This window comes from Gekko japonicus, unplaced genomic scaffold (assembly GCF_001447785.1).
Source record: "Gekko japonicus isolate JY-2015 unplaced genomic scaffold, Gekko_japonicus_V1.1 scaffold67, whole genome shotgun sequence".
NCBI lineage: Eukaryota > Metazoa > Chordata > Lepidosauria > Squamata > Gekkonidae > Gekko > Gekko japonicus.
In genome coordinates, this window is record NW_015161948.1 from 852,081 (window position 1) to 878,992 (window position 26,912).

General features: G+C 44.3%; 3 protein-coding genes across 4 annotated transcripts; 2 read left to right on the plus strand and 1 right to left on the minus strand.

The window, feature by feature from the left end:
* PUS3 (pseudouridylate synthase 3) lies at nucleotides 1–10,653 on the plus strand. Its single transcript, XM_015429398.1, has 5 exons — nucleotides 1–42; nucleotides 5,173–5,566; nucleotides 6,594–7,156; nucleotides 9,890–10,074; nucleotides 10,256–10,653. Exons 2-5 carry the CDS (start codon nucleotides 5,186–5,188, stop codon nucleotides 10,573–10,575), a joined length of 1,449 nt encoding a protein of 482 aa, XP_015284884.1. The 5' UTR covers nucleotides 1–42; nucleotides 5,173–5,185; the 3' UTR covers nucleotides 10,576–10,653.
* HYLS1 (hydrolethalus syndrome 1) lies at nucleotides 2,612–10,439 on the minus strand. Of its 2 annotated transcripts, XM_015429399.1 has the most exons (3): nucleotides 10,358–10,439; nucleotides 7,008–7,073; nucleotides 2,612–3,822 (listed from the first exon to the last, which is right to left on the minus strand). In XM_015429399.1, the coding sequence occupies exon 3, from the start codon at nucleotides 3,789–3,791 to the stop codon at nucleotides 2,901–2,903; it is 891 nt and encodes a 296-aa protein (XP_015284885.1). In that variant the 5' UTR covers nucleotides 3,792–3,822; nucleotides 7,008–7,073; nucleotides 10,358–10,439; the 3' UTR covers nucleotides 2,612–2,900. The 2 variants fall into 2 exon arrangements, with proteins under 2 accessions (XP_015284885.1, XP_015284886.1); XM_015429400.1 differs by lacking the exon at nucleotides 7,008–7,073 and having other exon boundaries at nucleotides 10,358–10,394.
* Nucleotides 10,654–15,889: 5,236 nt separating the features above from the next.
* Nucleotides 15,890–25,255, plus strand: RPUSD4 (RNA pseudouridylate synthase domain containing 4). Its single transcript, XM_015429402.1, has 7 exons — nucleotides 15,890–16,067; nucleotides 18,002–18,167; nucleotides 20,689–20,890; nucleotides 21,391–21,484; nucleotides 22,060–22,210; nucleotides 23,137–23,234; nucleotides 24,600–25,255. Exons 1-7 carry the CDS (start codon nucleotides 15,900–15,902, stop codon nucleotides 24,801–24,803), a joined length of 1,083 nt encoding a protein of 360 aa, XP_015284888.1. The 5' UTR covers nucleotides 15,890–15,899; the 3' UTR covers nucleotides 24,804–25,255.
* Nucleotides 25,256–26,912: the final 1,657 nt, after the last annotated feature.

Below are 26,912 nucleotides of genomic sequence, written 5' to 3' on the forward strand. Positions count from 1 at the left end.
GGCACCTTTTCTAAGAAACGCTGCACGGAGGCTGTTGCAGAGGTAGGAGAGACCTTCTCGTGTTTGATAGGGAGAGCTGGGGAGGCTGGTTTTTTCCTTCTAGGCAGCCAAATGGATTCCCTCCACTTAAGGCCCCACTCCCACAGGAGAGCACGGAATCTGTGGACGGCTTGCTTTAAGTCGCGACATTCTTCCATGGAAGGGCAAATCAGCCCCCAGTACTTTAGCAGCCCGTTCCCATGCATAATTTACGCGCAAGTATTTTCCTCCGCCCAAACTTATTTGGGAGTAAATCGCATTGACATCGCTGAACTTTACATCTAAGTAAAGGTACATAAGATCAGGCTGCAGTTCTAGAAGTTTCGCATTGACATCGCTGAACTTTACATCTAAGTAAAGATCACGCTGCAGTTCTAGAAGTCCCATTGACCATCCGTGGAATAAAACTTCTGAGCAAACTTGTATAGGATCACGCTGTTAGATTCTCTGAAACGACCCTCCCATCAGTACATTGTTGGTCTGATGTCTCAGTGGTTGTTAAGCCTGCATGGGTAAGGTACGGAGTGCGCTTGGTTTATTAAACCATCGCAAGATTTCCCCCTCCTCACTTAAGTCTTCAATTAAAAATACCATAGGTTTTGGTTTAGTTTGTTTTAAAGTAACTCGTTTCTGTTCTGAGCCAATGTTAGCTGCGTTCAAGAGGTTGAGGGACAACAAATGGAATCCAGAAAAGACAGGGAGGTGATGCTAGTAAGGCTGGTGTCTTGGGGGGTATAGTGCTCCCCATTTTTGCTGATATACAATGATCTTTGGGTTACTATTAGGAGACCAGAAGTGTTTTTAGATCAGGCTGCTCTAATAGAAACAGGTTAATACAACTAAAGCCACATTTTGCCATGCCTTTAGCATGGAAACTGGCCTTCTAGTTGGCTGATCTGGCAGGGCAGAACTGTGCAATAACCTTGAAGCTGGACTAATGTGGAGCAGTGTACATGAGGCTGGCCTTGGAGATGAATTCCAGCTTCTGCAAAATGATGCAGCTAATTTGCTATTTGGAGTTACTTGCAATTCAAACATTACAGCAGTGTTACTGTTTGGCTGCCTATTTGTATCTGGGTCCAACTCAAAGTGCTGGTTAAAACCTACAAAGCCCTTAATGGCCTAGAACCCACAGATGTACAGGAACACCTGTCCCATACTGATGATTGGCAGCTCTGTCCATCAGACTAGGGAGCAGTTAAGAGTACTGGTAGATTAGATCACCATCTGCACGCAGCAGAACTTTCTTAGCAGTGGCTTCCATGTGGTAGAATGGCCCAAACAGGTTAACCAGTTCATATAAACAGGTGGAAGTCTTACAGTGGTCTAGTTTTAATTGCTGGCCTTATTTCATTGCATATTTTAAATAAAAATCATTGTAACCCTCCTAGACTCTTTAAATGGACTTTGGTGAATTATTTCAAAAGCTTGTAAGATATTCAAACAGCTAAGCCTAGCCTTAGGTCTCTTCTCTTGCAGCTTCCAGTACAGCAAGACTTTAAAGAGAGGAAAAGCCTCTCTTGTCCAACAAAAAAAGGGAGGGGGGGTAGTATGACAACATTTTTTTAAAGGGCTCAAATTCTTACAACAATCCTAAGACCCATCAGCAAGTTCATACCCAAAGAAAGATTTATATCAGAAACTTCCAGGATCTGTTTTTAATCTAGCATAGTGCTCAAATTTGCCATTTTGATGGGGAGTGCAAAGAGACAGAAAATAAAACTGCAAAGAGACAAAATAAAACTGGGTTCTTTATGTGCTATTTTTGACAAGGGCAGGCATTTTTTGTTCCATTATTTCCAGTTTAGAGCAAGTTCACTCCTATAACAATGATTTGCTAATTAAGTTGCATAGAAGTGTCTAGTTTTGCATAATTGTGCTATGCATTCTTCTGTATGCAAGCCATACTTCAGTGCATTCCTAACAGAAGTACTTCCTCTGAGCAGGAAACAACTGAGCCAAAACACACCCGTTTTTGTAACTTAGATAACATACAATATTTTCATATATATTTTCATTTTGCTATCACTAGACTACCATTTTATATGTAGAGAGCCACATTTTTACTTTGGAGAAAAGACTTATATACTTTGAGTGAATTCTTGCAGGAGTCACAAACTAGATCTAGGATTATTGATGATTATTTTGTGGATTATTTACTTAGCTATGGGGTATATGCTTAAGCAAGCAGCTTCTATTGTGCAAAATTTAAATTCAAATCAAGCAATCTTAATACACCAACCTATAAGTTTTAAAAAAGAAAACAGTGTAAACTCCCTGCCACCTACTTAAGGATAGAGTGCCATTCCCTTTCTCTGCCCTCCCCCTGCGTCTTTGGAATTTTCACTTCAGGGTTTTATCTACATTTGCTTCTACATGTTTAGTATTACATCAGTTCCACTGAAACAGTTACTTGTATCTCATTCTTGAGGATTTATTCAGCTCTTTTAGAATTACTAGATGTCAGAAAATTCAAGCTTGCTAACAAAGAAACAAATACTTTTATTCCACACATTTTTAATAACTAGTATCAAGAAGTTAGAGGATTTTAAAAAGTGACTTCACACTGGGTACAAAAGATATTTCAATAAAAGTTGTTCTCCTTGACACACATTCCAGTAGGCTGAAATTTATCTTATTTTTAGGGGTCACTATTTGTATGTAAGGGATCCTTTTCACAGCAACCATTTAAGTAGCACTAATAGGGAAAAATTCTTCTGTGCCAGCACGGATCAATTTGGAAAGCCAAAGCAATTTTAAAATAAGCAGGATTTACACTTCAAAGGAAACAAAATAGGAACACTTAGGTGATGCTAAGCAATGCACACGGCTGTAAATACAGCTGTAACGACTCAGCATTTCTAGGACGAGTAAGAATTTCTAGGCACGACCCCGTTTGCCAGGTCACAGCGTATTCCCCATCGCAGGGCAGATCTCTTCTTCTCAGTAGGCACCAGGTAATTGTTGGGTATATAAACGTGCTGAGACCTAGGAGGAAATTCCGTCTTATACAGCATCTGTTCCCGGATGCTCCACCGCACATTTTTCCTGGAATCTTCCCCTGGTAGCCGTAGCGACTCCCAGTCGTGCTTATGCTCCAAGTAACGGGCTACCCGGTCAGTCTTCATTCTGTTTTGGCTTATTTGGTCTAATCTTGGTAATATGAAGGACTTTGGGTGACCAGTGATGATCAGGTCCTGCACGGATGATGGACTGCTTTGGCACTGGCTCTCTCTTTGGGAGCCATGACTCTGGCTCTCTTCCGAAGATCTCCAGGAATAAGCAGCCTCTGATTCAGGGGAACTCTTTGGCTCACATTCTTCCTCAGACTCTTCATCTTCCTGATGAGGACTGCATGTTCTCTGACTCAGATCCCCATACTCAGGGTCACTTATACTGGTAGATTCAGGTTCGCTGGTGACTGATTCATCTGTCACCTGTATTTCTCCATTGGGTCTTCGCCTCAGAACCTTCCTTTTCATCACAGGTTTCCTAGGAATACTGGGCTCCGCTGGTAGCAAAGTGGGTTCTGTCTGAGGATGTTTGATCATCACAGGAAGCATGGGTCTGGTCACAGAGGTCACAGAAGCTTTTGTGTATGGATCAAGCTGAGGTGGAACACGGCCTTGTCTTGGGCTGTCTCCCCCTCCGTGTTCCACACAAAGGCGGATAAAGGCCATAGCTGCTTTGAGTCGATCTTCATAGTTCATATTATTCCATCGGTACTGATCTGGCCCCATCAGCGCATCCATTACTTCTCCTTGACAGGTGTCGTTACTGATTCTGCAAGAGAGATGCCAATACTCACACAGTATCCAAATCTGAGATCTGTTACACCTACCAAATTTTATTAAACAAAAATTACTGAGAGAGAGAATCATTTGCTCATCACTGGCAAGAACTTGCCTTGCCTTATGTCAGTTTAGAATTTGTGCTGCCTCACCAAAGGCCTTCTGAAGGCAGCTTATAATTAAAACAGTAAAGTCTAGATTCTGTTCCCTTTTACAATACTTAGAATATAGTCAGTCTTTTACAGTAAATTACTATGCAGGTGCTTTTTAGACTCTGATTCCAGGCAGCCCTGAGATTTCTTGAAAACATACTGGAAGTTCAAGAAAATGATCATTAGCAGAAAATGAGCTTCTCTGAAAAACTGCTTGTCTGCCATGTTCTTCCCCCATTCATTGCTGCCACACATTTCCAGGGATGTGCTTTGGATGCACTCTCAGTTTAGAGAGCAACAGCAAAGACCACCAAGCCCAGCGACTATCCCATATCAAATATACTCACACCAGGAATTCATCCTAGGAACATATCCTAGAATACTGTTTCTTAGCAGCCTACTTGATATGGAAGACATTCTAGAAGTCAATGTTTGAAACTTTAGTACACTTAAGCTTGAGAATTTTGCAATGTAAGTACCTCCATTTGGAGTGTGAACCTGCAAAACCAGGGAGAAAAAATTATCTGGTAAAAGCTATAGCTGCCTCTTTACTACAAGTAATATGCTGATATTATTCCCAACTCTTTCAAATACATGTTTTAAAAGGCTCATTTTAAAAACACATTTTAAAAGATTTGTTAGCAAACACAAGAAAACACAGACTTCTTTTTCAGTACTAGAAAGATGTCATTAAACATGAACATGATGCCTGTATAGGAGAGCAGAAAGAAAATCAAGTTTTTGAAAACTGAATATATGCCCCGATCACACGGGCTGGATATCGTGCCGGGGGGGGGGGGGCTAATTGCCCCGGCGCAGTTTGATCTGCAATTACCCAATCAAACTGGCACACCACGGGTCCTTCCCTCGGTGCCGGCAGGTAAACGAGGGACATGCCACGCGCCGGCGCGATCACACCATGGGAGTCTGGAGGCAGCCCGTGGCAAACGTTTACTAGTACTTTGGAGGTACTAGTTTTTTAACACGCATTTTCGGCGGTAAGCCACGGGTGTGCTCCATTTCCCAGATGTTGGGGTGTGATCGTGCCCGGATAATCCGCCCACCATCCGTGCTTCTCCCGTGGCAACTTTGCTGTGTGACCGGAGCCCTAGTCTAGCAACAAATACAAAGCTTGAATAATTGTGTGGTTACTACTCTAGACCAACTGCTACCAAGTTCTCATGTCATAGTTTTTATAGGACTATGGAGGAAAATGGTACAGAAACTGAGAAGCTGCTGAAGAGGGTTCAGGAGCTGGAAGATACTGTGCAAAGTTTGCAAGAAAAACTCCTAGAGAGGACGGAGACCACAGGCACAGGAAGAGCCCCTCCAACAGCTGGAAAAACTAAGAAGCGCCAGCAGCGGCCATTTGATTTTAGTGCTTCTGGCCGGAGACATGTAGCTCTGAAGATAGCCTACCTGGGCTGGGAATACCAGGGCTTTGCTAGCCAGGAGAACACCACCAATACTATTGAAGAGAAACTGTTTGAGTCTCTAATCAAAACCCGGCTGGTGGAGAGCAGGCAATCTTCTAATTATCATCGCTGTGGGCGCACAGACAAAGGAGTCAGTGCCTTTGGACAGGTAAGCACTACCTTTGTTAGACCTCTATGTGGGATTGTTGGCTTGGGTGTGAAGTTTAAGACGGCCACTCTCTTCTTTCATTTTTCCCTCCTTTCTTAATGCATCCTCTCCTGTTCTCTGATTAGATCTATGAGCAGGGAGTGGATTGACTAACAGCAAGCATTTGTATTGCATTATCAAAGTTACAGTCAACGTTAAATTAAAAGATTGAAATTTAAATATATCGACACTTGGGTCTCTGTTGTTCAACAGACTTGAGCTAGTAGTATATAGGGATTAAAAAAGTTATGTGTTTAGTTCCAAGAAATAAATACTAAATAAAACACATTTGTAAGGCATTAAGGCAGCACAGTAACTTGTACCTTTATTGACCAAAACCCTTTTTCTACAGTAACTTGTACCTTTATTGACCAAAAACCTTTGTCATATTTTGCTAATCAACTGATAATTAAGAGACATTTAGAATTTTAATTTCAGGATTACTATTGTTATGTTGGGTTAGTTCCAGATGAAATTTTCATCAGCAGAACAGAAAGTTTCCTGGCTCTCCCCCTCCTAGTGCAATCTACCAACCTCCACAAAATTCTGTTGCTGGAGGATTGGGGACCCTGAGGATCAATGTGAGGAAGTCCTGTTATGGGATGGGGGAATCAGTGGAAACTTCCAATGTAGCCAACCTAACCCACTGACACCCTTGTTTTCCACCGCATGCAGGCAGCTCAGGAAACTTAACTGGATAAACACTTCCTTAGTACCCAGAAGTAATTTAATAAGGAGCCAAAGGTATTTGCTGTCAGTATCTGTTTGAGGAACTGTATTGTAACTTATTAAAAACTGGTATTTTTGTTGAGTTAAAGGGGATGAATTTATCAGGACATCATGAGAAGGGTCGCAAGTTACATTCTATCATCAGCTTCCAAATAGAGTTTCAAAGTGGAATTTCTAAAAATTATTATGTGTACCAATTTATTTGTTCTTGTTTTACACATGTAACTGTAGAATATAATACTTCTCTCCAATGCTTCAGGTGATCTCCCTGGATCTCCGCTCAAACTTTTCAGAGAAGACAGTAGATGAACCTGGGATTACCACAAAAGACAAAGCTAGCAGTACATCTGAGGAGATCCGCTACACCCATATTTTAAATCGGGTGCTCCCTCCTGACATACGAGTACTGGCCTGGGCCCCAGTAGATTCCAACTTCAGTGCGAGATTCAATTGCCTGAAGAGGACATATCGCTACTTTTTCCCTCATGGTGACTTGGATGTAGCTCTCATGAATACTGCAGCACAGAGATTTGTGGGAACTCACGACTTTCGTAATCTATGCAAAATGGATGTAGCTAATGGTGTGACCAATTTTCAAAGAACAATTCTCAATGCAGAGGTGCAGCCTGTGGATAGAGAGATAACCAAGCAACAAGACCCTTTCCGAATGTACCAGTTTGAAGTGACAGGCCAGGCGTTCCTCTATCATCAAGTCCGTTGTATGATGGCTATCCTCTTCCTGATTGGACAAAGGATGGAGAAGCCAGAAATCATTGACGAGTTACTGGATATAGAGAACAATCCTAGAAAACCACAATACAGGTAATACTTGGCTAAAAAAACCTTAAGCGTACTCATGTTAATCTGTTACAGCAAAAATTAAGAAGAGAAGAGATTGGATTTATACCCCGCCCTTCACTACCCAAAGGAATCTCAGAGCATCTTACAAACTCCTTTCCCTTCCCCTCCCCACAACAGACACCCTGTGAGCAATGTTCCCTCTAAGCTGTGGAGTCTTGTGAGCAAACATTCTACTTTGTGAGCTACTGGCGTTAAAGTTGTGAGTGAGTGATTTGGCTGCTGCATAAATTAGTTTGCTCTGGAGCCCTCCTTCCTGAAATAAGGCAAAAATGTGTGAGCCGGAGGCTAAAAACTGTGAGCTAGCTCACACTAACTCAGCTTAGAGGGAACACTGCCTGCGAGGTAGGTGGTGCTGAGACAGCTCTGACAGAAACGGCTCTTTTTCCAGAACAGCTCTTATCAGAACTACGGCTTGCCCAAGGTCATCCAGCAGCTGCAAGTGGAGGAGTGGGGAATCAAACCCGGTTCTCCCAGATTAGAGTCCGCACACTTAACCACTACACCATACTGCAGTCATAGTGGTCTTATTGTGTTGGCTATGGGTTTATGTAGCCCAGTGTGGGTGTTTCCCAGCCCTGTTCTCTGAAATCTCTTTAACTGGACATTGAACCTGGGTGCTTTTGTAGCAATGCATATATTCTACTATTACCTCCTGACCTGGATGGCCCAGGCTAGCCTGATCTCAGAAGTTAAGTAGGGCTAGCCCTGGTTAGTGCTTTGGATGGGAGACCACCAAGGAAGTCCAGGGTTGCCACACAGAGGCAGACAATGGCAAACCACCTCTGAACATCCCTTGTCTTGAAAACCCTATGGAGTCACCATAAGTTGGCTGCACTTTCCACCATCTCCATTAGCTAGGGGTCTTTCCTTCTGTCCCACAGTACCTTAAGGACTGACATTATTGCACATCCGAGGAGACAGCCTTGTCTTTACAAGCTTGTGCAATAGATTGCCTTAGAATGTCTCAAGATTCTGCATTCTCTGTTAAATTAACATGTGAAAATTGGGGTGTGTGGAGAGGAGTCAGACTTAGTCTAGGTGGCACAAGTGGCACTTGTCCATTGCTGAACTCTAGTGTGCTCTCAAGTGTTTTGAACTGGGGACAAACAAATTATGCGGAGAGGAGACCTGTAGAAATACAAACAGTAAATACACACCAGAATTGGACTTCCACACAAATTCTGTCTGTAGCACACTTGGCCCCAAAGGTAAGGTAGTACTGCCTTGATTTATTGGAATCTAAAACTATATGGATTCATGATTATTCATATTGCATCTGATTAGTCTGATGTCAGTCAGGCTAATATAGTTTAGGGGAAAATAATTTCCTGTGGCCTTTGGCACTTAAAAGAATGCTCCTTCTCCCATCACATTTAGAGTTTGTAGTTTAAGATCAAGGATACCCAACGTCACATACTTCCAGGGGTCATTTCTAGAAAAAGAGGTGCAGGAGCTCATTAGCATAACTTATTTGCATATGCCACACCCCTGCCATCAACGAAAGTATGTCAGAAGGTGGGAGAGCTCGTACCTGAATAAACCTTGGTCTTAAAGGTGCCACTGGACTCTTTTGACTTGCTATCGGTCTACCTGAACAAGCCTTGGGCTTAAAGGTGCCACAGGACTGTTTTGGATTGCTAGCTATGGGGGGAGAAATGCACCGATCTAGGAAGGAAGGAAGGAAGGAAAGAAAGAAAGAAAGGGAGGGCAAAGAGATGGGGGAGAGGCTCCCCACCACCAAGCCCCCGCTACCCACCCACCCCGATCAAGCCCCTGACACCACCCTGCACCAGCCAGGTGCTGGGAAAGGTGGGGGGCCCCCGCTCTGTAGGCCTTTCCTGGGCCGTTCACCAAGGCAAGCAGGCCAGGAAAGGCAGGCGAGGGGGGGGGCTCTGTAGGCACTCTGGAGGAGTGGCACTGGGGGCCCCGTGCAGCTGCACGGGCCTGGAGAGACAACACTGGGGGGGTTGGGAAGGGCTCTCTCGGGCCCACAGGGGCCTGAAGAGACAATGCTGGGGGGTTGGGGAGGCCTTTACAGGGCCTGGAAAGGCAGGGGGTGAGATACATAACTTACCTTGCTTCTTCCTTGTCTTCCCTGGCTGACTGAGGGGAGGGCTGCTGGGAGCAGGGGGCAGGGCTTGCTACATGTCCCCACCCCCTGGCCTCTCTGCCGGAGGATTGCTCCGGCTCGAAATGAGGCCTGCATACTTCCAATTCTGTTTTGACAGTTCACAAACATCTGGTTTTACCAAAACAGTATACTGTATCTGAAAACCAGTTTTCCTAAAATTAGCATCTTTTTATGGAAACGAGAATGTGTAGGTCCAAACTATTATGAATTACCATTTGTTTATTTTGCTTTTTGCAAATAATTAACTGGTGAGGGCTCCTAAAGACTGTTCCTCTGATCCACCTCTGTGTTCATGCAACGTGTAGCACAAGACCAGTGGTCTCAAATAAAAGTGCCTCTCCCTGTGTGCATCAACAGAATATCCAGATCATTTAGTGGGGTCCAGATCAGCATTATGATGCAGTTGTTCAACTGCATTCACATCAAGTGTTGTATACGATTCTAAGCGCAGCAAGGGATCTTCACATGGATGCCAGCTTCCACACATGCTTAACTGCTGCACTGAAATATCAAGTCTACTTTTTAGTTTTCATTTCAAAAAAAAATTTTTTTTGTTTTTGCAGCATGGCAGTGGAATTTCCTCTGGTCCTCTATGACTGCGAGTTTGAAAACCTCCAATGGATCTATGACCGTGAAGTCCAGGAGTTTAACGTTACTCATTTACAGCAGCTATGGGCTAACCATGCTGTTAAATCTCATATGCTGCACAGCATGTTACAGGGACTAGATTTTGTTGGAATACCCACAGGTAGGATTCTATGCATTTATTGTATCTGGGTCAGTGGATGATACCAGCATGCCCCTTTCATTATTCCACACTTGTGCTTACAGCAATCCAAAAGGGGCAGAGGAACCAGGGGAAGGTTATCCATAGTGCTCTAGGTATTCCTCTGACAGTGTTACGAGCACCATCTTCTATATATTTACAGGTTTAAGCAATGACACTACAATTCCTTGGAAAGAAATAAAACCTCCAGTTCACAACCAAATCAGTGCTTTGATCGAGGGAGTAAAAGCCCGCAACTACAAACCGTTAATGGATCGCCCCAAATGTGAAGGTTTGGAGTCTCGCATCAGTCACTTTGTGCGTCGAGGACGCATTGAACTTCCACACTGCAAGAAAATAAAGCACACTGAAACAGAAGCAAATGAACAGGTGAAAATTAAGAGCAGTTTCCATGATATTGGAGAGAAGGACCATGAAGTTTTAGAAAAAGCTGCAAAGAGGATTTGTGTGAGTGCAGACTGATGTTTCTATTTCTGGGACTACCTCTTTATACATATCTATGCATGTATTGATACAACACTCTTCATTTGTGGAGATACTCCTCCAAGACTAAGAGATGTCAGTGTTTTGCTACTTTGAGAAATAAACTTTTTATGTTGACTTCGAGGTATTTAAAGAGAGATTGGGAAACCACCATACTGGCTCTGCGGTTTCTTTCAAGATGTGCTAGTAGAAAAATAAACAAATGGTATTGATGTTTTAACCAATTGCCTAGTAAACAATAAAAGATGTTGGGTACAAAAAGACTGCAGAGAACAAATCCAAGATTAACTAAATCCACTGCTTAGGCTATGCTAGGGAAGAAAAAGGAAAGTAAGTAGTTTTCTATTATAGACACACTATTTTCTTTTCGTTTTTTTAAATCCCCGTAGGGATATTTTTTATTTTGCATATACTACAAACTACAAAGAAATATAGGGGAGGGACTACAACTAGGGATAAAGAAAAGCAAACCACACTAGACTAAAACCCCAAGAGAAGGAGATCTTTTCACTGTTAGTAAATATGTTAGTACCATTAGTTTTATTATCACAATATACTTGTTGAGTTCTTGCTTATAACAATTCGCTTCTTGTATGTTATTTTGTTAGTTGTTATGAGAGAAGTCTCTGATCATCTTCTTATTCTTTGCTTCAAAAGGCCATTTTCCAAGTCCTTCTGCCTTTACTTCGGCTTTCTGTCTCTAAAATCGTATACCACTCTGGCAGGTCCTGCACCCTTTTCTGCCGCAGAATCCTCTTCCGTTCCCGAGGTAGCAGAGTCACTCGACTTCGATTCTCCCTCTTTAGACTCATCATCTGTCCCCAGCAGACATTTCAAAAATTCTTTAGCTTTAAAAGTGGAGTCTATTTTCTCCCTTCTATCGTTGATCTTAAAGATCTTCCGGAACCACCCATCTGTACGATATTCCATTCGTTTGAAGAAAATAAATTAATTCCTTGTAATTTTTCCTCTTTTGTCTAATTTCAAATGGAATGTCCTTTAAAATTTTAATGGTTACATTTCCCATTTTCAGTGGAGTTGCTGATGTTGCTTTAAAATGGCATCTCTGGTTTGTCTTCTTGAAAACTTGACCACTATTTCTCCAGGTAGGCTATTTTTTTAATATAGCCCTATAGGCTGTCTCCATTTCGTTTACCAGTTCATCCGCTGTTAAACCTACTACTGGAGCGATGATCTCACTGAGCACCCTCTTAAAGTCTTCCCGATCCGTTTCAGGAACCCCCTGAAACCTGAGAATCATGTTAGCTTTTTCCATCTGAAGCTGCAAGACTCGATTCTCTTGGCAATTCTGCTTCATTTCCACCTCTCCCATCCTTTTCTTCAACTTCTTACTTGTGGTGTCAATCTCTTTAATTTTCTCGTTTGCCTGCTCCACTTTTTTCTCCGTCTCGTTCAGCTGAAGCTGCTGTGCCGCAAAGTTTTTATTCATCACAGTCAATTGCTGGTTAATACCATCGAGTTGTTCCATCACCGGCTTGAGCATATCCGCCAGGAGTTTGAGGACATCTGCTCCCTCTTCTGATCTCGGACTCTGCCCGCCCGGCTTCGTTTTAAACTTTCTCTGCTGTGCTGCCATCTTTCCCGTTTTGTTTACAGTTTCTGCCGCTTCCCCACGACTCGGAAAACTCGCCAAACGACTTCGCAATTCAGATAAGTCTCTCAAAACACTTTCGGTTTACTTCCTCCCCTCTCCCTTCGTGTCTTAACTGCTCATTCACAAAAGAGGCGTCCCTCTTTGCAATCTGTTTCCAATCGCGAGGGGGGGAAATCACTTTTCAAACTAATCTGTTTTTATTCAGAACTCACGTTCATTGTTGGCCAGTTTATCTGACCATGCTCGGTTTTACGCCATTCCGCTTGATCTCTGGCGCTTGTCCCGGTCAGTCCAGCTTATGCCCGAAGGCCACTCAGCAACTGGACCGTCGGGGCGGAGGGGAGCCTCAATTCTCCGGCATTACGCCATTGAAGAGGCTACCCCTCAAAAGCCCCCTGGCCTGGAGCCTATCGCAAAGGCTCCACGGGGGTGTCACTTGAGGTGGCACCCCTCCAGGCCGCTGGTGTGCGATTCACCCTCCTCCGTTGTGAGGAGAGCATCCGCCATTGCTGTTCCGTCGACCGGAAGTCTTATAGACACACTATTGATAAAGAGAGAAGCAATAGAACCAAGCATATTCTAATATGGAATAATTCTAATAATGGAATAAACACAGAATAGACATTCAAAATTCACTTTTGTAAACGTTCACTCTAATAATTACATCACAAAAACAGTGTGGCCTGTGTTTAAAATTCAAGTTCATATTATTTGTGGTACCACAGTCATCACCTCTTTCTCCCTCTGCTCAAGTGTAGCACACTACAGTATATTACTCTTGTTCAGTTCCCAAACAGATTTTGCATTATGGTAGTTACCCACCTATACTCCTATTGTATTCACTAGGCATCCTTTACAGATGTGCATGCATGTATACTGTCCATGGGGTTTTAAATTAAAAGACGCCTGCTCCTTGGGAGGAAAGCGATGGCGAACCTAAACAGCATGATAAAAAGTAGAGACATCACCCTGCCAACAAAAGTCCGCATGGTCAAAGCAATGGTATTCCCAGTAGTCATGTATGGCTGCGAGAGTTGGACTATAAGGAAGGCCGAGCGCCGAAGAATAGATTCTTTTGAACTATGGTGCTGGAGAAGACTCTTGAGAGTCCCTTGGACTGCAAGAAGATCAAATCAGTCAATCCTAAAAGAAATCAACCCTGACTGTTCCCTGGAAGGCCAGATAATGAAACTGAAGCTCAAATAGTTTGGCCACCAAATGAGAAGGGAGCACTCACTGGAGAAAACCCTGATGCTGGGAAAGATTGAAGGTCAAAGAAGACGGGGACGGCAAAGGATGAGATGGTTAGACAGTGTCGTAGATGCAACGAACATGAAGTTGAGCAAACTTCAGAGGACGGCAGAAGACAGGAAGGCCTGGCGTGATCTGGTCCATGGGGTTGCGAAGAGTCGGACTCGACCGTGCGACTGAACAACAAATGCATGTATAACTAATTTAGCATTAACTCCCACTAAATTTACTTGTGAGTAATTAGGTTTGCTGCTGTGTGGCTAATACTGCAACATAAAACCATTGCTTTTTTTGCCCTAACTTCGTGGGACAAGCAGCATGAACATTTACTCAGAAATAAGTTTGAGTTCATAGGAGTGACAGAGACGGAGACATAGGAGGACGTGGTGACGTGCGCAGGCGCAGCGGAGCCGGATCGGATGTTAGCTGGGCTGTAAGTCTACATGTACCATGCACTAGAGGAGCCCGCCTAGAAAGAAAGCCGCCGGACACCGGAGACACCAGGAACATAGGAACACCGACGCCCGAAAAAAAGACTGCCCGGGAACAAGCCGAGAACAGCGAGCCCTGCCACCTGGGTGCCGATAGGTAGCCCCGACCCCTGTAAACATGTGGCCTTAGTTAGGGATAATTCGGAACTGTGTAAACCGCTCCGAGACCCTTCGGGGTTTGGAGCGGTATAGAAATCTAAAGTATAAATAAATAAATATATATAGGAACACTGCATGCTATTATTTGTACGAGACTATTGCTGCCTTAAAGCATAATACAGGCAGTACTGATCAATCTCTGACTGTAAGTTGCTTACACAACTTAAAACTGTTGTGTGTGGGGAACAATAGAGTATGGTCTGAAGGTGTGGGATGTGACAACTTTACTGGCTTGGATGGCAGACCTTACAGAAATCCTACGTATACGGACTTGAATCTTGTAATGGAAGAAAGATGAGACATAAATGAGAACTGCCAACACCAGAGGAAGAAGATAAGAGAAGCACCCATCCAAGACTTCAAAGATCATATTTTTTAACTGATGCCTGATTTAATTTAGTTGCCATAAACCACCAAGCAGGAGAAAATTCAGTAAATAAACAGGGCAGATGGCACAGATGTGACCAAACACCATTAACCATGGTAAAGAAGCTTAGGATTTGGAGCCTTAATGAACCGTTTAACCTCTTCTCTGTCACTTAGCTTACATAGGATGCAGAATTCTATACACAGACTAGAGAGAAAAGACAAAGAAACAGTATGGTTTGTCCAAACCTATACCCTAGGCCTTTCCCTCCAGAAACGCATACATTCTGATAGTTGAATGCTTAAAACTAAATTCCTATTCTGATATTGACTGTGGATTTCATCATTGTAAATTGTGCTTTAATTTTGTGAGCTTTGTCATTTTATAATTACAGCTGTGCTGTTAACCCTACACCACCTCAAGCAACTCTTTAAAGGAGTCAGGCAGCATATAAATAATCTAACTAACAATAAATATGCATCTGGACGTTTCATTTTCTGTTATTTAGCTGAATACATTCACTAGCACAATAGTACTATACAGAGTAACCCTGTCAGTGAGCTTAAATTGAAGTAATTTTTGCAAAAGACCGCACTATAGATCTCACAGCCAATGCTTAGGTTATCAGACAAGGTCTGGGCAAAGACTTGAGTTCGAATCCTCACTCAGTTATAAAACCGGTGGGAGGGACCTTGGGCCATGAATTTTCATTCAGCCTAACCTACCTCATAGGGCTGTTGTGAAATTAAAAGTAAAGATTGTCGTGTAGACGACAACAGACACCGGGGGTAAGAAACAGCATAGAGAAACAATTTCATAAACAAATATATGGAACAGCAATTTATAAATGAGGGAGGGAAGGAGATGCGATAAAAGCCTTTGTGGTAATCCCTTACTGGGGAGCTTGAAAGGGAACCCTGACACGAAACGGCTGCTCAAAGCAAGGACAAGAAACGACTCCATACGACACTCACTCACGCCGCTCTTACGTTCCGTGCTCTCCTGCCCCAACTGTTGTCTCTCCGCTCAACGGCCGTTTAAACCGAAAAATGCCACGGCCTATCGCTAGCTCCGCCCCCTCTGGGAATACGCCTTTCCTATTGTACAGGCTCCCGCCCTAGCATTATCATTGGCTTTTAATACTTTTGTCCCGCCTACCGCTTTGAACCGGCGTTCTTCGATCAATACAAGACGACGCTATGTCTTGTGCCACAATCTCATTAGAGGAGCACAAACTGATTGTAAAACCACCTCCTCATGTTTTGAGGAGTTCATTGGCCACGTTTCTTCCAATTGCCCGCCTACTTCTTTTCTGATTTGCCGCGCTGGTAACCCGCGAGCGAACGAGCACAGGGGAAGCTAGCGTGGCCACGCCCTCCCAACGTCTCCTTGTTCCCGGCCTCAAAGATCCCTAAACAAGATGGCGGCTCGGGGGAGCGTCGCGTGGCGCGTCGGGGGCTTTGCGGTGAAGCCGGGAGGACGGCTTTTCTCTCACAGCCAAAGCGCGGCTGCCCCTCTCACCGCGGAACAGCTGGCGGAGAAAATACGTGCACAGAAGCGGGAGCAGGAAAAAAAGCCAGCTCGGGAAGTGAGTCTGTTAGTAACTGACTGTTGGTCGGCAGCGAATCTGATTTTCCCGGCATGCATTAGAAACCAACTAATTGAGCTAAATAGGGATTAAATTTCCCACCATGCACTCTGCCGTAGAAACACTGCTGCTTCCATCCATGGGATTTCTAAAGTTTGTAAAACTGCAATCCCAAAGCAGAGGTGTACCCTATAAAATCACGAGGGTGGAGCTGTGCCTAGGATTTCATAGCAAGTGCTACTGTTGTGGCTAGAGGGAAGAAGAGGAGGAGATTGGATTTATACCCCGCCCTTCACTACCTAAAGGTGTCTCAGAGCGGCTTACAAACACCTTTCCCTTCCCCTCCCCACAACAGACACCCTGTGAGGTAGGTGGGGCTGAGAGCGCTATTTTGAGGACTGCTCGTGAGAGAACAACTCTGAGGGAAGTTGTGACTGACCCGAGGTCACTCCAGCATCTGCATCTGGAGGAGTGAGGAATCAAACCTGGTTCTCCCAGATTAGGGTCCACACTGTTAACCACTACGCCAAACAGCCAAAGTTTTTATGTCTCTGTTCTTATACCAAGGGTCATTGTCTCCACTTCTTCCCCATTACATGTTTCTTAAAACTCATCTGTATTCATTTGCGCTGCAATTGATGGTCTACAGATTATATCACCATGGAAGTATTTATTTACATCCTGCTTTTGGGAGACTACTAAAGTAAACCGGGGTTGCTACATTTTATCGTAACAACTGTTAGTAGTAGGTTTGCTGCCATCCAGGTGGGGCCTGGAGATCTCCTGCTTTTACAACTGATCTTCATCTGACAGAGATAGGTTCTCCTGGAGAAAATGGCTGCTTTGAAGGGTGGACTCTATGGCATTGTACCATGCTGAGGCCCCTCCCTTCCCCAAACCCTGCCCTCTCCTGGATCCACCTCCAAAGTCTCCAGGTATTTTCCAACCCAGACCTGGCAACCCAAATAAGTAGGGAAGGCTGAATGACTGGCTGAAGCTCACCCAATGAACTTCCCTGGTAGAGTAGGGATTTGAACCTGGGTCTTGCACATCCAACACTCGTAACTGTTGTGAGAACAGGTTTGGTGTAGTGGTTAGGACTAATCTAGGAGAACTGAGTTTGATTCCCCACTCCTCTGTATGCAGCTGCTGGTGTGACCTTGGGCCAGTTACAAGTTCATACAAAGCAGTTCTCGAAAGAGTTCTCTCAGCCCCACCTACCTCTCTTCTTCTTTACTTAAATCTTCCCTTTTGTTTGGGTAAAGACATCCTAGGGGAGGAAAAGAGAGTTGTCCAAAAATAGGATATTGCAGTGTTGTGTTTGTACTATCAAACTATGACTGAGAAGTTGGCAGTTCAAATACTCGGCTGTGAAGCTTACTAGGTGATATTGGGATAGTCACACTGTCAGCCTAACCTACTTCACAGGTTTGTTCTAAGGATCAAACTGAAGAGAGAATCCTGAATGTTGCAGTGAAGTCCTTGAAGAAAGCCAGGATAGAACTCTGATTATTAGCACTTCAAATATACCTCTGTATATGCAAAGTCATTGGTTGTGTGCCAGATAGTGCTTTTCAGTGTGTTTTCATGGTGGGGGGAGGTGAAGAGACTGGCATGCTTTTGCCATGTAGCGTTGAACTAGAAATTTTACAGTGCAAGTCTGAACTCATTAAAATTAAGGAACTGCATAGGGTTGCACTGTGAATTGACTTGTCCAGCTCTGGTGCAAGAATGGTATAATCTGAAACCATGTTTCCATGCTGCAGTTCTGATACCCTGTTTATGGATTCACTAGTTTACAGTTTTCAAGCAGAGTTCTTTTAGGTTATCACTTACTTGTATATGCTTGTTTTCTGTCTTGTATATAAAATATCATGAAAAGGTAACTAAGAATTTATTTAATTATGTATCCTTTTCTCACTGGTTATTCACAGGTTCCAAAAGATCCACTTCTGAGACGCGTGCATGAACTTGTTCAGCTCAGCCAACAGCTACAGCGGGTTCATCCTAATGTGTTGGCCAAAGCACTCAAAAATGGGATCCTGTACCAGAATAAAGAGATTGTGGTAATTAATAAGCCATATGGCCTTCCTGTACATGGTGAGAAAAATACAATGTTTATTTCAGTAGCCCTATTTATTTGAGCATTTAATATCTTTTCTTCACTAGAAGCTGGGGAAGGAGAGCCTACACCTACAGTAACAAAGAAACATGAAATTTGCAAAACACAGCACAACTGCTACCCATCAGAGTGTGTAGGGGGGGAGGGGAAACGGATAGCGAGAGGTCTGCCTTGATAAAACCAGTCCTTTCTCCAGGCAGATACTCCCTTCCAGCAGACAGTTTCCTGGAAGGTGGAGGGAGAGGCAGAGCAGGTCGCCATAGTCAGCCCTTAATTGAAACCATCTTTCCCCAGGGAGATAGGCACTCCCCATTATCGTGCCAATCAAAGCTGTCTTCAGCAAGCTGGTTATTCTGAAGGGTCACCCTAACCATCCACATGTTTATCTCTGTGCTGCTTGAGCATCAGGCCTTTGATGGTTTGATAAGAGCTCATGCATGAATCTGCTCCTTGCCTGTTTCAGAGATCTGCACTGGCTGTTCTACACATTAAATACAGATTCATTCTGTGGAGTGGGATCACAGTGATATAGCTGCTGGTGTTGTGCAGAGAGCTCCAGTTATCAGACTGGGAAATACAACAGGAGATGCTCTGTATTGTTGGGTGGGCCTGTGGCTCAGTGCTTCACATGCTGAAGGTCCTGGGATCAATCCCTGGTGTCTCCAGGTAAAAAGATCAGGTAGTAGGCAATGAGGAAGACCTTTTTTGAGAGCAGTTGCCCATCAGAGTAGATTAGTTCTCTCCTTACTTTTTGGGGTGCTGCTAGACCAGTGGTCTTAAGTATTTTTGGGGTGCTGCTAGACCAGTGGTCTAAGTTATTATGTTGTTCAGTCACACAGTCGAGTCTGACTCTTCGCAACCCCATGGGCCACATCACACCAGGCCGTCCTGTCTTCTGCCATCCTCTGAACTTATTATAGGGCAGTAAATATGCATAAGAACAGACACTTTCTGGTTACTGGGCTTGGGAAAGCACTTCAGTAATACGTCTATTTCAGTGTTTTTAAAAGAACCATTATCTACCCTTACCTAACTGAAAACTGGGGACAAAATCAGGCACTCCTCCTTGTCAGCACTCGCTTCCTCCTTGACCACTGTTGCAGCATGTTTCAGCAACCAGAACAAGCAAAGCCACACATGCTAGGAAGCAACAGTGGGAAACCAGAGACAGGTGACTCCATTAGCTGTGCATTGCTGACAGGAAGCTGAACTGGAAGTATGTCCTGGCTCCATCAACCGTACAGTGCTGATAGGGGGAACTCTATCCCTTCAGCTGATGGAGTCAGGGGCACACCTGGCTAGTTCTCCATCAGTACTTGAGGAGCACCACAGACTGCTCTTGGGAAGCTGGCAAGTTACAAGCAGATCACAATTAACAGGTTAGCAACCTTGTTGCACCAACAGTCTGGCTCTGAATAAGGCAGCTTCATATAAGGGTGCCTGGCAGATCACTGCTAGAGGGTAGACAGCCTGTTGGTTTAATCCAACACAGATAGTTCTTCCATTCATACCACTGAGATCGCATAATGTAGATTAAACATTCTCTAAGCAATGACTGCCTCATATCTATGTTCTCTATGCCACCCAGATTGGTTTTCCAGATAATTCAGAAGGTGTTGACTGACACCTGCTTCATTTGTTTTAGCTCTTCCTCTTCTTTGGCTACAAAAATTGGTCAATGTGATCACCTTGGATGCTGTAACCTTAGCTTGCTGTTGTCTCCGCAGTGAAGAAACAGCCACTTCCTGGCCTTTTATATCTTCCCTACCAGACAAGAAACAAAAGGGAGACACAACACAAGGCCCCCTGTTGTATTTCCCCAGATATCACTATTGTTTTCTGAACTATCTGTCTTGGCATTGGAACCACAACGGGTTTATCTTTAAATAGCCACAAGACTCCTGTTTGTTTTTGCTGCATCAGACTTACATAGCTACCTGTCTGGAATCTCTCCATAGAGCTTAATTGAACTGTAAGAGAATCCATGTTCTGGGGGGGGGGGGACCCAAACATTCCCCCCACACACACACACTGATAAACAATTTCTGTCATGTGGTGATCAGCTATAATTCTGGAATATCTCCAGGCCCCACCTGGAGGTTGTAGCAACCCGAGCTGCAGTGTTAGGAGAGTCAAGTAACTAATAAATATACACTGCAAGAACCTTTTGTAAATTAACATGTACTGTTCATAACTATTATTCTATAAAGTCCATGTGTTCTACTATAACTGTCTGAAAATGCCGAACAGGGAGGAGAGTAGTTAAGTCATTTACATCTAGCTGGGTGATCTGTCTATGCAAATAGTCTCGCTGGGAGTTACCTTCCAGTGACCCTTGATCCTCGGCTCATAGGTTGAGTGGTATTCCCATCACTGCAGTCACCGGGCGCTTGGACCTGAGCACTTTCTGGTAGTGGGGAGCAAGTTTCCTGCAGCCACTGATTCAAAATCTCTTTTGAAAAGTACGTGACAAGGACAGTTTCTGTTTTTCCCTCCCAGGTGGTCCTGGGGTTAAAAGCTGTATCACAGATGTGCTGCCAATCCTGGCAAAGATGTTGGATGGCATGAAAGCCGAACCCCTGCATCTTTGCCACCGGCTGGACAAAGAAACAACGGGTGTGATGGTGCTGGCACGGGACCAGGAAACTGCACATAGAATCCAGGAGCTATTCAGAACCCGACAAGTGGAAAAGAAATACTGGTATGGGAAATCCTAGCGCAGTTCAGCTAGTTTTGTACTTGAGAAGCTCCGATATTCTGTTTTGTATGAGAAAGGTCCCAGGTTCATTCCCCGGCATCTCCAGTTAAAAGGAACTAGGTAGTAGGTGATGTGAAAGACATCCACCTGAGACCCTGGAGAGCTGCCGTCAGCCTGAGTGGATAATACTGACTGTGATCGCCTGATGGTCTGATTCAGTATAAGGCAGTTTCATGTGTGTATTCAGTCAACCATGAGTTTGTGTGTTTTAAAATAAATGTTGCAATTATAACTTGATTTTTAATTGTGTAAATGTTTTTATGTTCACAACCTGATTGGGTGGAGAGGTGGCATAAAAGTATCTTAAACACATTAATAATAAATAAATAAGATGGCACAGTGCCTACTGAGAGCGAAATCCTAGATCACTTGTTCCTCTTACGAGGAGAGCCTGACATCACAGCAGCGGACTAAGGAATTTCACTGTCTTGTTATCTTGGCAGGGCGATCTGCGTTGGAGCCCCAGAGCAAACAGACGGGGTGGTGGAGATTCCCATTATTGAGAAAGAGGTGGAGAGCCACCAGCCACACTTCAAAGTGAGTTGGGTTCCCGTCAGCAACCTCTTGCTCGTTTTAGCCAGGATTTCCAATACATCCCTTTTGTTCCTAAGCACTTCAGCATACATGTGTTGCTCCAGTGAATCTCAACACAGTCAATATTGCAGCAGCTTTCCCAGATCCAGAAAACACTGTATCACTCTTGAGTGCTTTTCAGTCCATGTCAGTTTCTGGTTGGACTACCAGAACTGTGCCAGTGGTGGACGGTGTTATCCTTGATGTCGCATGGGGGAGCAGGTGTTTCCAAGGTGAGACTGGGCACCAATCAGGATGTCCTACAGCACCATACTGTCAAGTCGAGGGCATCAGTTTCATTGCGCAAAGTCACAAGGTCTGTTAACAAGTTCCGCCCAAGTCACTTGATGCAAGGGAAGCGAGGATGGGACTGTATATGCCGGCTGATAAACTCCCCATTCTTTTCCTCTTGTCTGCAGTCTCTGCTTTCCATCTGCTGTGACCATGCTTAACTGTCAAATGTTATTGGCTGTGGGGGGCAGTTTCTGAGTGATGAGCAGTTGCACTCTGATTAATCTAGTTCTCTTTCTTCGCCCTAGATGACACTTGCTCCAAACTATCGCATTTCCCACGAGCATGGGAAAACATTCAAAGTACGGCAGCATAGAGATGCCCACGTGGCAGTGACCCGCTACCGAGTTCTGAGTAGCGCTTCTTCTTGTTCCCTCCTTAAACTCCAGCCAGTCACAGGTAAAGCCGTGTGTTGATCACTCTTTGGTGGGTGACTTCTGTACTGTTTCTGTAAAAGGCACCCAAAAATTCAGTAACTGCTCTGGGTCAAGTGGCTTTGGGTACATTCTGCTGATTTACTGGGTGTCTGGGAGCCTGATGATTTTGCTTCTTCTGCTGTGTTACTAGTACAGAAATGCAGTCAACTTGAAACTTTCTGGTTGATTTTGGAGTGTGTGTGTTTTGCTCCAGTAGGTATATTGTGCCTTTTTGATTACCCACTTTCCTCTGTTAGGATTGACAGCTGACCCAGCCTTCTCTCTAGAGGAGGCCCCCAATGTCGCGGCATCATGGCACCCATTGGCACCTTCCCTGGTGCCCACCAAATGTTCTTCGAAAGTGGGCAGGACCAGATAGGGCTTTTGCCCAGCAGAGCTGCTGATTCACCATCAGAGATCTCATTAGCTGTGCAGATATTTTAGGTGTTGCTTCAGCAACAGCTGCTGCAACAGCACCAGAAGCTTCACTGTATTACTCTGTGTGTATGGAAGAGAATGTTTTTAAACATTATGTTAATTTTAAAAGGCTTTTAAAATATGTTTTATTGTGTTAATTTTAAAAGGCTTTTAAAAGAGCCTCTTCCTGAAATATTGCTACTGTTTAAGTTATGCATAACCTAATTCCTTGACATTTAGTAGTTGGCCATGCCTCCTGCGGCAGCCCTTTTGTAATTGCATGCACCACCCTGTGTCAGAATTCCAAAGGCTCCTGCAGGCTCGGGACACCTCCTCTAGAGGTAGTCAGTATATGGAGCCAGTTGCTAAGAAATGACCATCTATGGAGCCAGTTGCCAAGAAATGATAAGGCAGATATGCTTTCCTGTTATACCTAAGATGTGGCTTTCTGAAAATGATTTCCCTCACTTTTCCCTTTTGCTCTGTACACAGGAGTGAAACACCAGCTCAGAGTCCACTTAGCATATGGCTTGGGCTGTCCAGTCCTTGGAGACCACAAGTACTCACACTGGAGCAAGTTGGCACCACAGGTAAGAGATGAATGATGAGAAGAGCCATTGATGGTGGGATAAAACATCAGTGTATCTCAGCTGTGGGTAATTCATGGCCTGGCATAGTCAGATTCTAGAATGTTGGCTGGCATGGTCACATCCTGCTGTTCTGTTCCATTCAAAGATCTGTTTGGCCCCATACGAAGAGCATAATGTCAGTAATTCCCTAAACTTACGGACTCTGAGCCAAGAGTCCATTGTGATCCATTTCAAAACATGTTCTGTCTTAACTATGAAGTTTGTATCTAGAGGTGCATCTGTAAAACTGCTCATGGCTTCCTCAGTTTCCCATCTATAGCCACATGAGGATCACAACATCTGCAGCATTTGAGATTTTTGGCTTCTCTGATTTCCCCCCTAATTTCTTGGCAGTCCAACATAACTGAAAAGTAACCTTTTTATTGAATGAAACATAACTGGAGATCCAACGTGAAAAGGCTTGCTGCCTGGCAGAGGTAGCCCAGGATAAGGTTTTGATTATTTAAATTTTTTAATATATTTCGCAAGGTGCTTTGGGTCCTCATTGGAGAGAAAAGTGGGATGAAAATATTTGAATAAGTAAATATACTCAGTTAACCTTACTTCATAGCAATATCACTATCTGGACAACTTTTAAGAGACTAGACAAATTCATGGAGGACAGTGGCTGTTAGCAATGATGGCAAAAGGAAACTTCCCCATTCAGAGGCAGGATACTAGGGAAGCAGCCATGGGGAAAGCTGTTGCTGTCATACCTCACTTGGGGGCTTCCCATCAGTATCTGCATGGCCATTGTGGGAAACATAACAGTGGACAGTTGGGTCAGATCCAGCAAGGCTCTTCTCATATCTTCAAAAGAGACTCTAATGATGGCTATTCAGTTAATTCACCACTCTCTTTTGCTTCATATTATTAAACAGAAGCTTCCCGGTAAGGCACTGAAGAGACTGGGTCTGGAACAGGTCAAAGTCCGTTACCTCCCCCTTCACCTACATGCCTGTGAACTGAGAAAATATTTGAATAAGTAAATATACTCAATTAGCCTTCATAGCAGTATTACTATCTGGATAACTTTTAAGAGACTAGACAAAATTCATGGAGGACAGTGGCTATTAGCAATGATGGCAAAAGGAAACTTCCCCATTCAGAGGCAGGATACTACGGAAGCAGCCATGGGGAAAGCTGTTGCTGTCATACCTCACTTGGGGGCTTCCCATCAGTATCTGCATGGCCATTGTGGGAAACATAACAGTGGACAGTTGGGTCAGATCCAGCAAGGCTCTTCTCATATCTTCAAAAGAGACTCTAATGATGATGGCTATTCAGTTAATTCACCACTCTCTTTTCCTTCATATTATTAAACAGAAGCTTCCCGGTAAGGCACTGAAGAGACTGGGTCTGGAACAGGTCAAAGTCCGTTACCTCCCCCTTCACCTGCATGCCTGTGAACTGACCCTGCCTGAGGGAGAGGAGGAGAAGAAAATCCATTTAGTCTGCAGACCCCCCCGATTCTTCTCTCGCTCCTTAAAACGCTTGAACCTGGAGTTTCCGGAGGCGGAGGATAAGTGAGCAAAGCCTTTACTGGGAAAATGGCTTTGCTGGACATTCTCGTAATACTGGTAAAACAAGCTGCAAAGCGGTTGAGACCCCTGCAGTGGCCAGATGTGGAGCAGGAGAGAGTCTCCTCTTTCAAAGCGGGCAGCCAGCTGGAGAATCTTGGTACCCAGCTTGAGGAGACCAGAGGTGTGGAGTTTGGACGGTCAACAAGGCTAACTTATTTGAAGATTCATGTGCTTCTGGTATCAAAACGACTGTCAGATGCATTACGCGTGCAAGTCAGGAGGCATATGAATCCCAATCCAATTCAAACTGATTATTCTTTGGAATAAATAACCTGGCATGTGCTGAGTGGGTGTAATCTAATCGAGGTAGAGAGAGAGAGTCTGGAATCCCATATCGTTTCTGAAAGGATTCCCAAGCTTACTTCCATCCTTTCCCCCAAGCCTTAAGTTAACTGTCTTTCCTATGTGCAATCTCTTCTTTCAAAGCGGGCAGCCAGCTGGAGAATCTTGGTACCCAGCTTGAGGAGACCAGAAGTGGCAATTCCAAGGTCTGGAGTTTGGACGGTCAGCAAGGCTAACTTATTTGAAGATTCATGGGCTTCTGGTATCAAAATGACTGTCAGATGCATTACGCGTACAAGTCAGGAATCCCAGTCAGATGGCCCAGCCTGAAGAGCCCGATCTCGTCAGATCTCGAGTGCTAAGCAGGGTCAGCCCTGGTTAGTACTTGGATGAGAGACCGCCAAGGAAGAACACAGACGTTATGCAGGGGCAGGCAATGCACCTCTGTTCGTCTCTTGCCTTGAAAATCCTGCAGGCTTGCTGCAAGTCAGCTGCAGCTTGAGGGCACTTTGCACCACCAATGCTCCTAATGCAGCACAACTTGTGAGACCCTCCAAGCCAGGGGTCCTCAGCACGGTGTCTATGGGTGCCATGGTGCCTGTCAACACCTTTTCTGGCATCCGCTAAGTGTTTTGAGAAAGCAGGTGGGCCTAGTATGGCTTTTGCCTAGCAAGACTTCTGATTTGTTTGGCTGTGCAATGTTGCTTTGGCAGCTGCTGCTACCACACTGTTTTACTGAAGTTAAGCTGGGGCAATCATTTCGTGGCTAGCTCCGCCTCCTGTGGCAGCCATTTTGGCCTGCAGACACATTCCAAATGTTTGGGGACCCCTGCTGTAAGCCAATAAGTCTATTAGCTGTGAGACTTAATAAACATTCTGTCCTGCTAGCGAAGAGGGAAGGTTTCAGGCAGCCATGCAACACTTGATTCAGATAGAGCTGGGGTGCTAGCAAGGAGGGGCTTAACCCCTTTGCCAAAACCATTTTTCTGATTCAGATTCCCCCTCCGTGCTGCTATTTGCCATTGGTGGGAAATGCATAGCAGTTCCAAGTAGTGGGTTTGCATTGGAATACTACTTTCCCCCAGTACCAGTCCTCCCCCTCCTCCACAAGGCCGCTGGTTACTCCAAAGAACTGAAGGGTTCAGTCATGGGTCTCCTGCTGTCTTATCTAAATGCAACCTGAGCTATTACTTTTTAAAAAATTGACGCTGTTTTATACCTCTGTCGTGTGCCAACAATATTGCTTGTAGTGTGCAAAAGGATTTTGCTTTTGTGACTGCATTACTGTGGACAAGCACAGTTGGCTGTGGATCCTTAAAATATATACATGTGGTCTTGGTGGGGGGAGTGTGGCTCTCCCGTATTGAAAGTACAGTGTACAGCCGTATCTGCTGATTTGCTCTATACGTGGAGTAACTCAGTTAAACCTGGGACGAATGGACTTTTTCTCTTAATGCAGCAGGGCCCTGGACTGACAACTCTGCCATCTCCCACCATTATGTCATTATTGCATTTCCCCACAAACTTGGTGCCATAAAACATCAAGCATTGCAAAAATAAAATTCCACACTGCACACATTCTCTTAAGTCCCAGTCCTGTTTGTCATTGCTAAACAGGAGTAACAAAGATGAAATGCAGCACCACTGTAATATTACACTTACAGCCATGTTGTGTGTGCTTTGCAAGCACCTTTCTGCAAATCTGCATTGCTTTTGTCCTATGGTGGTATGAATTGTAGCGAGGCCCATATAGGTGGAACTGTCACAAGACGGT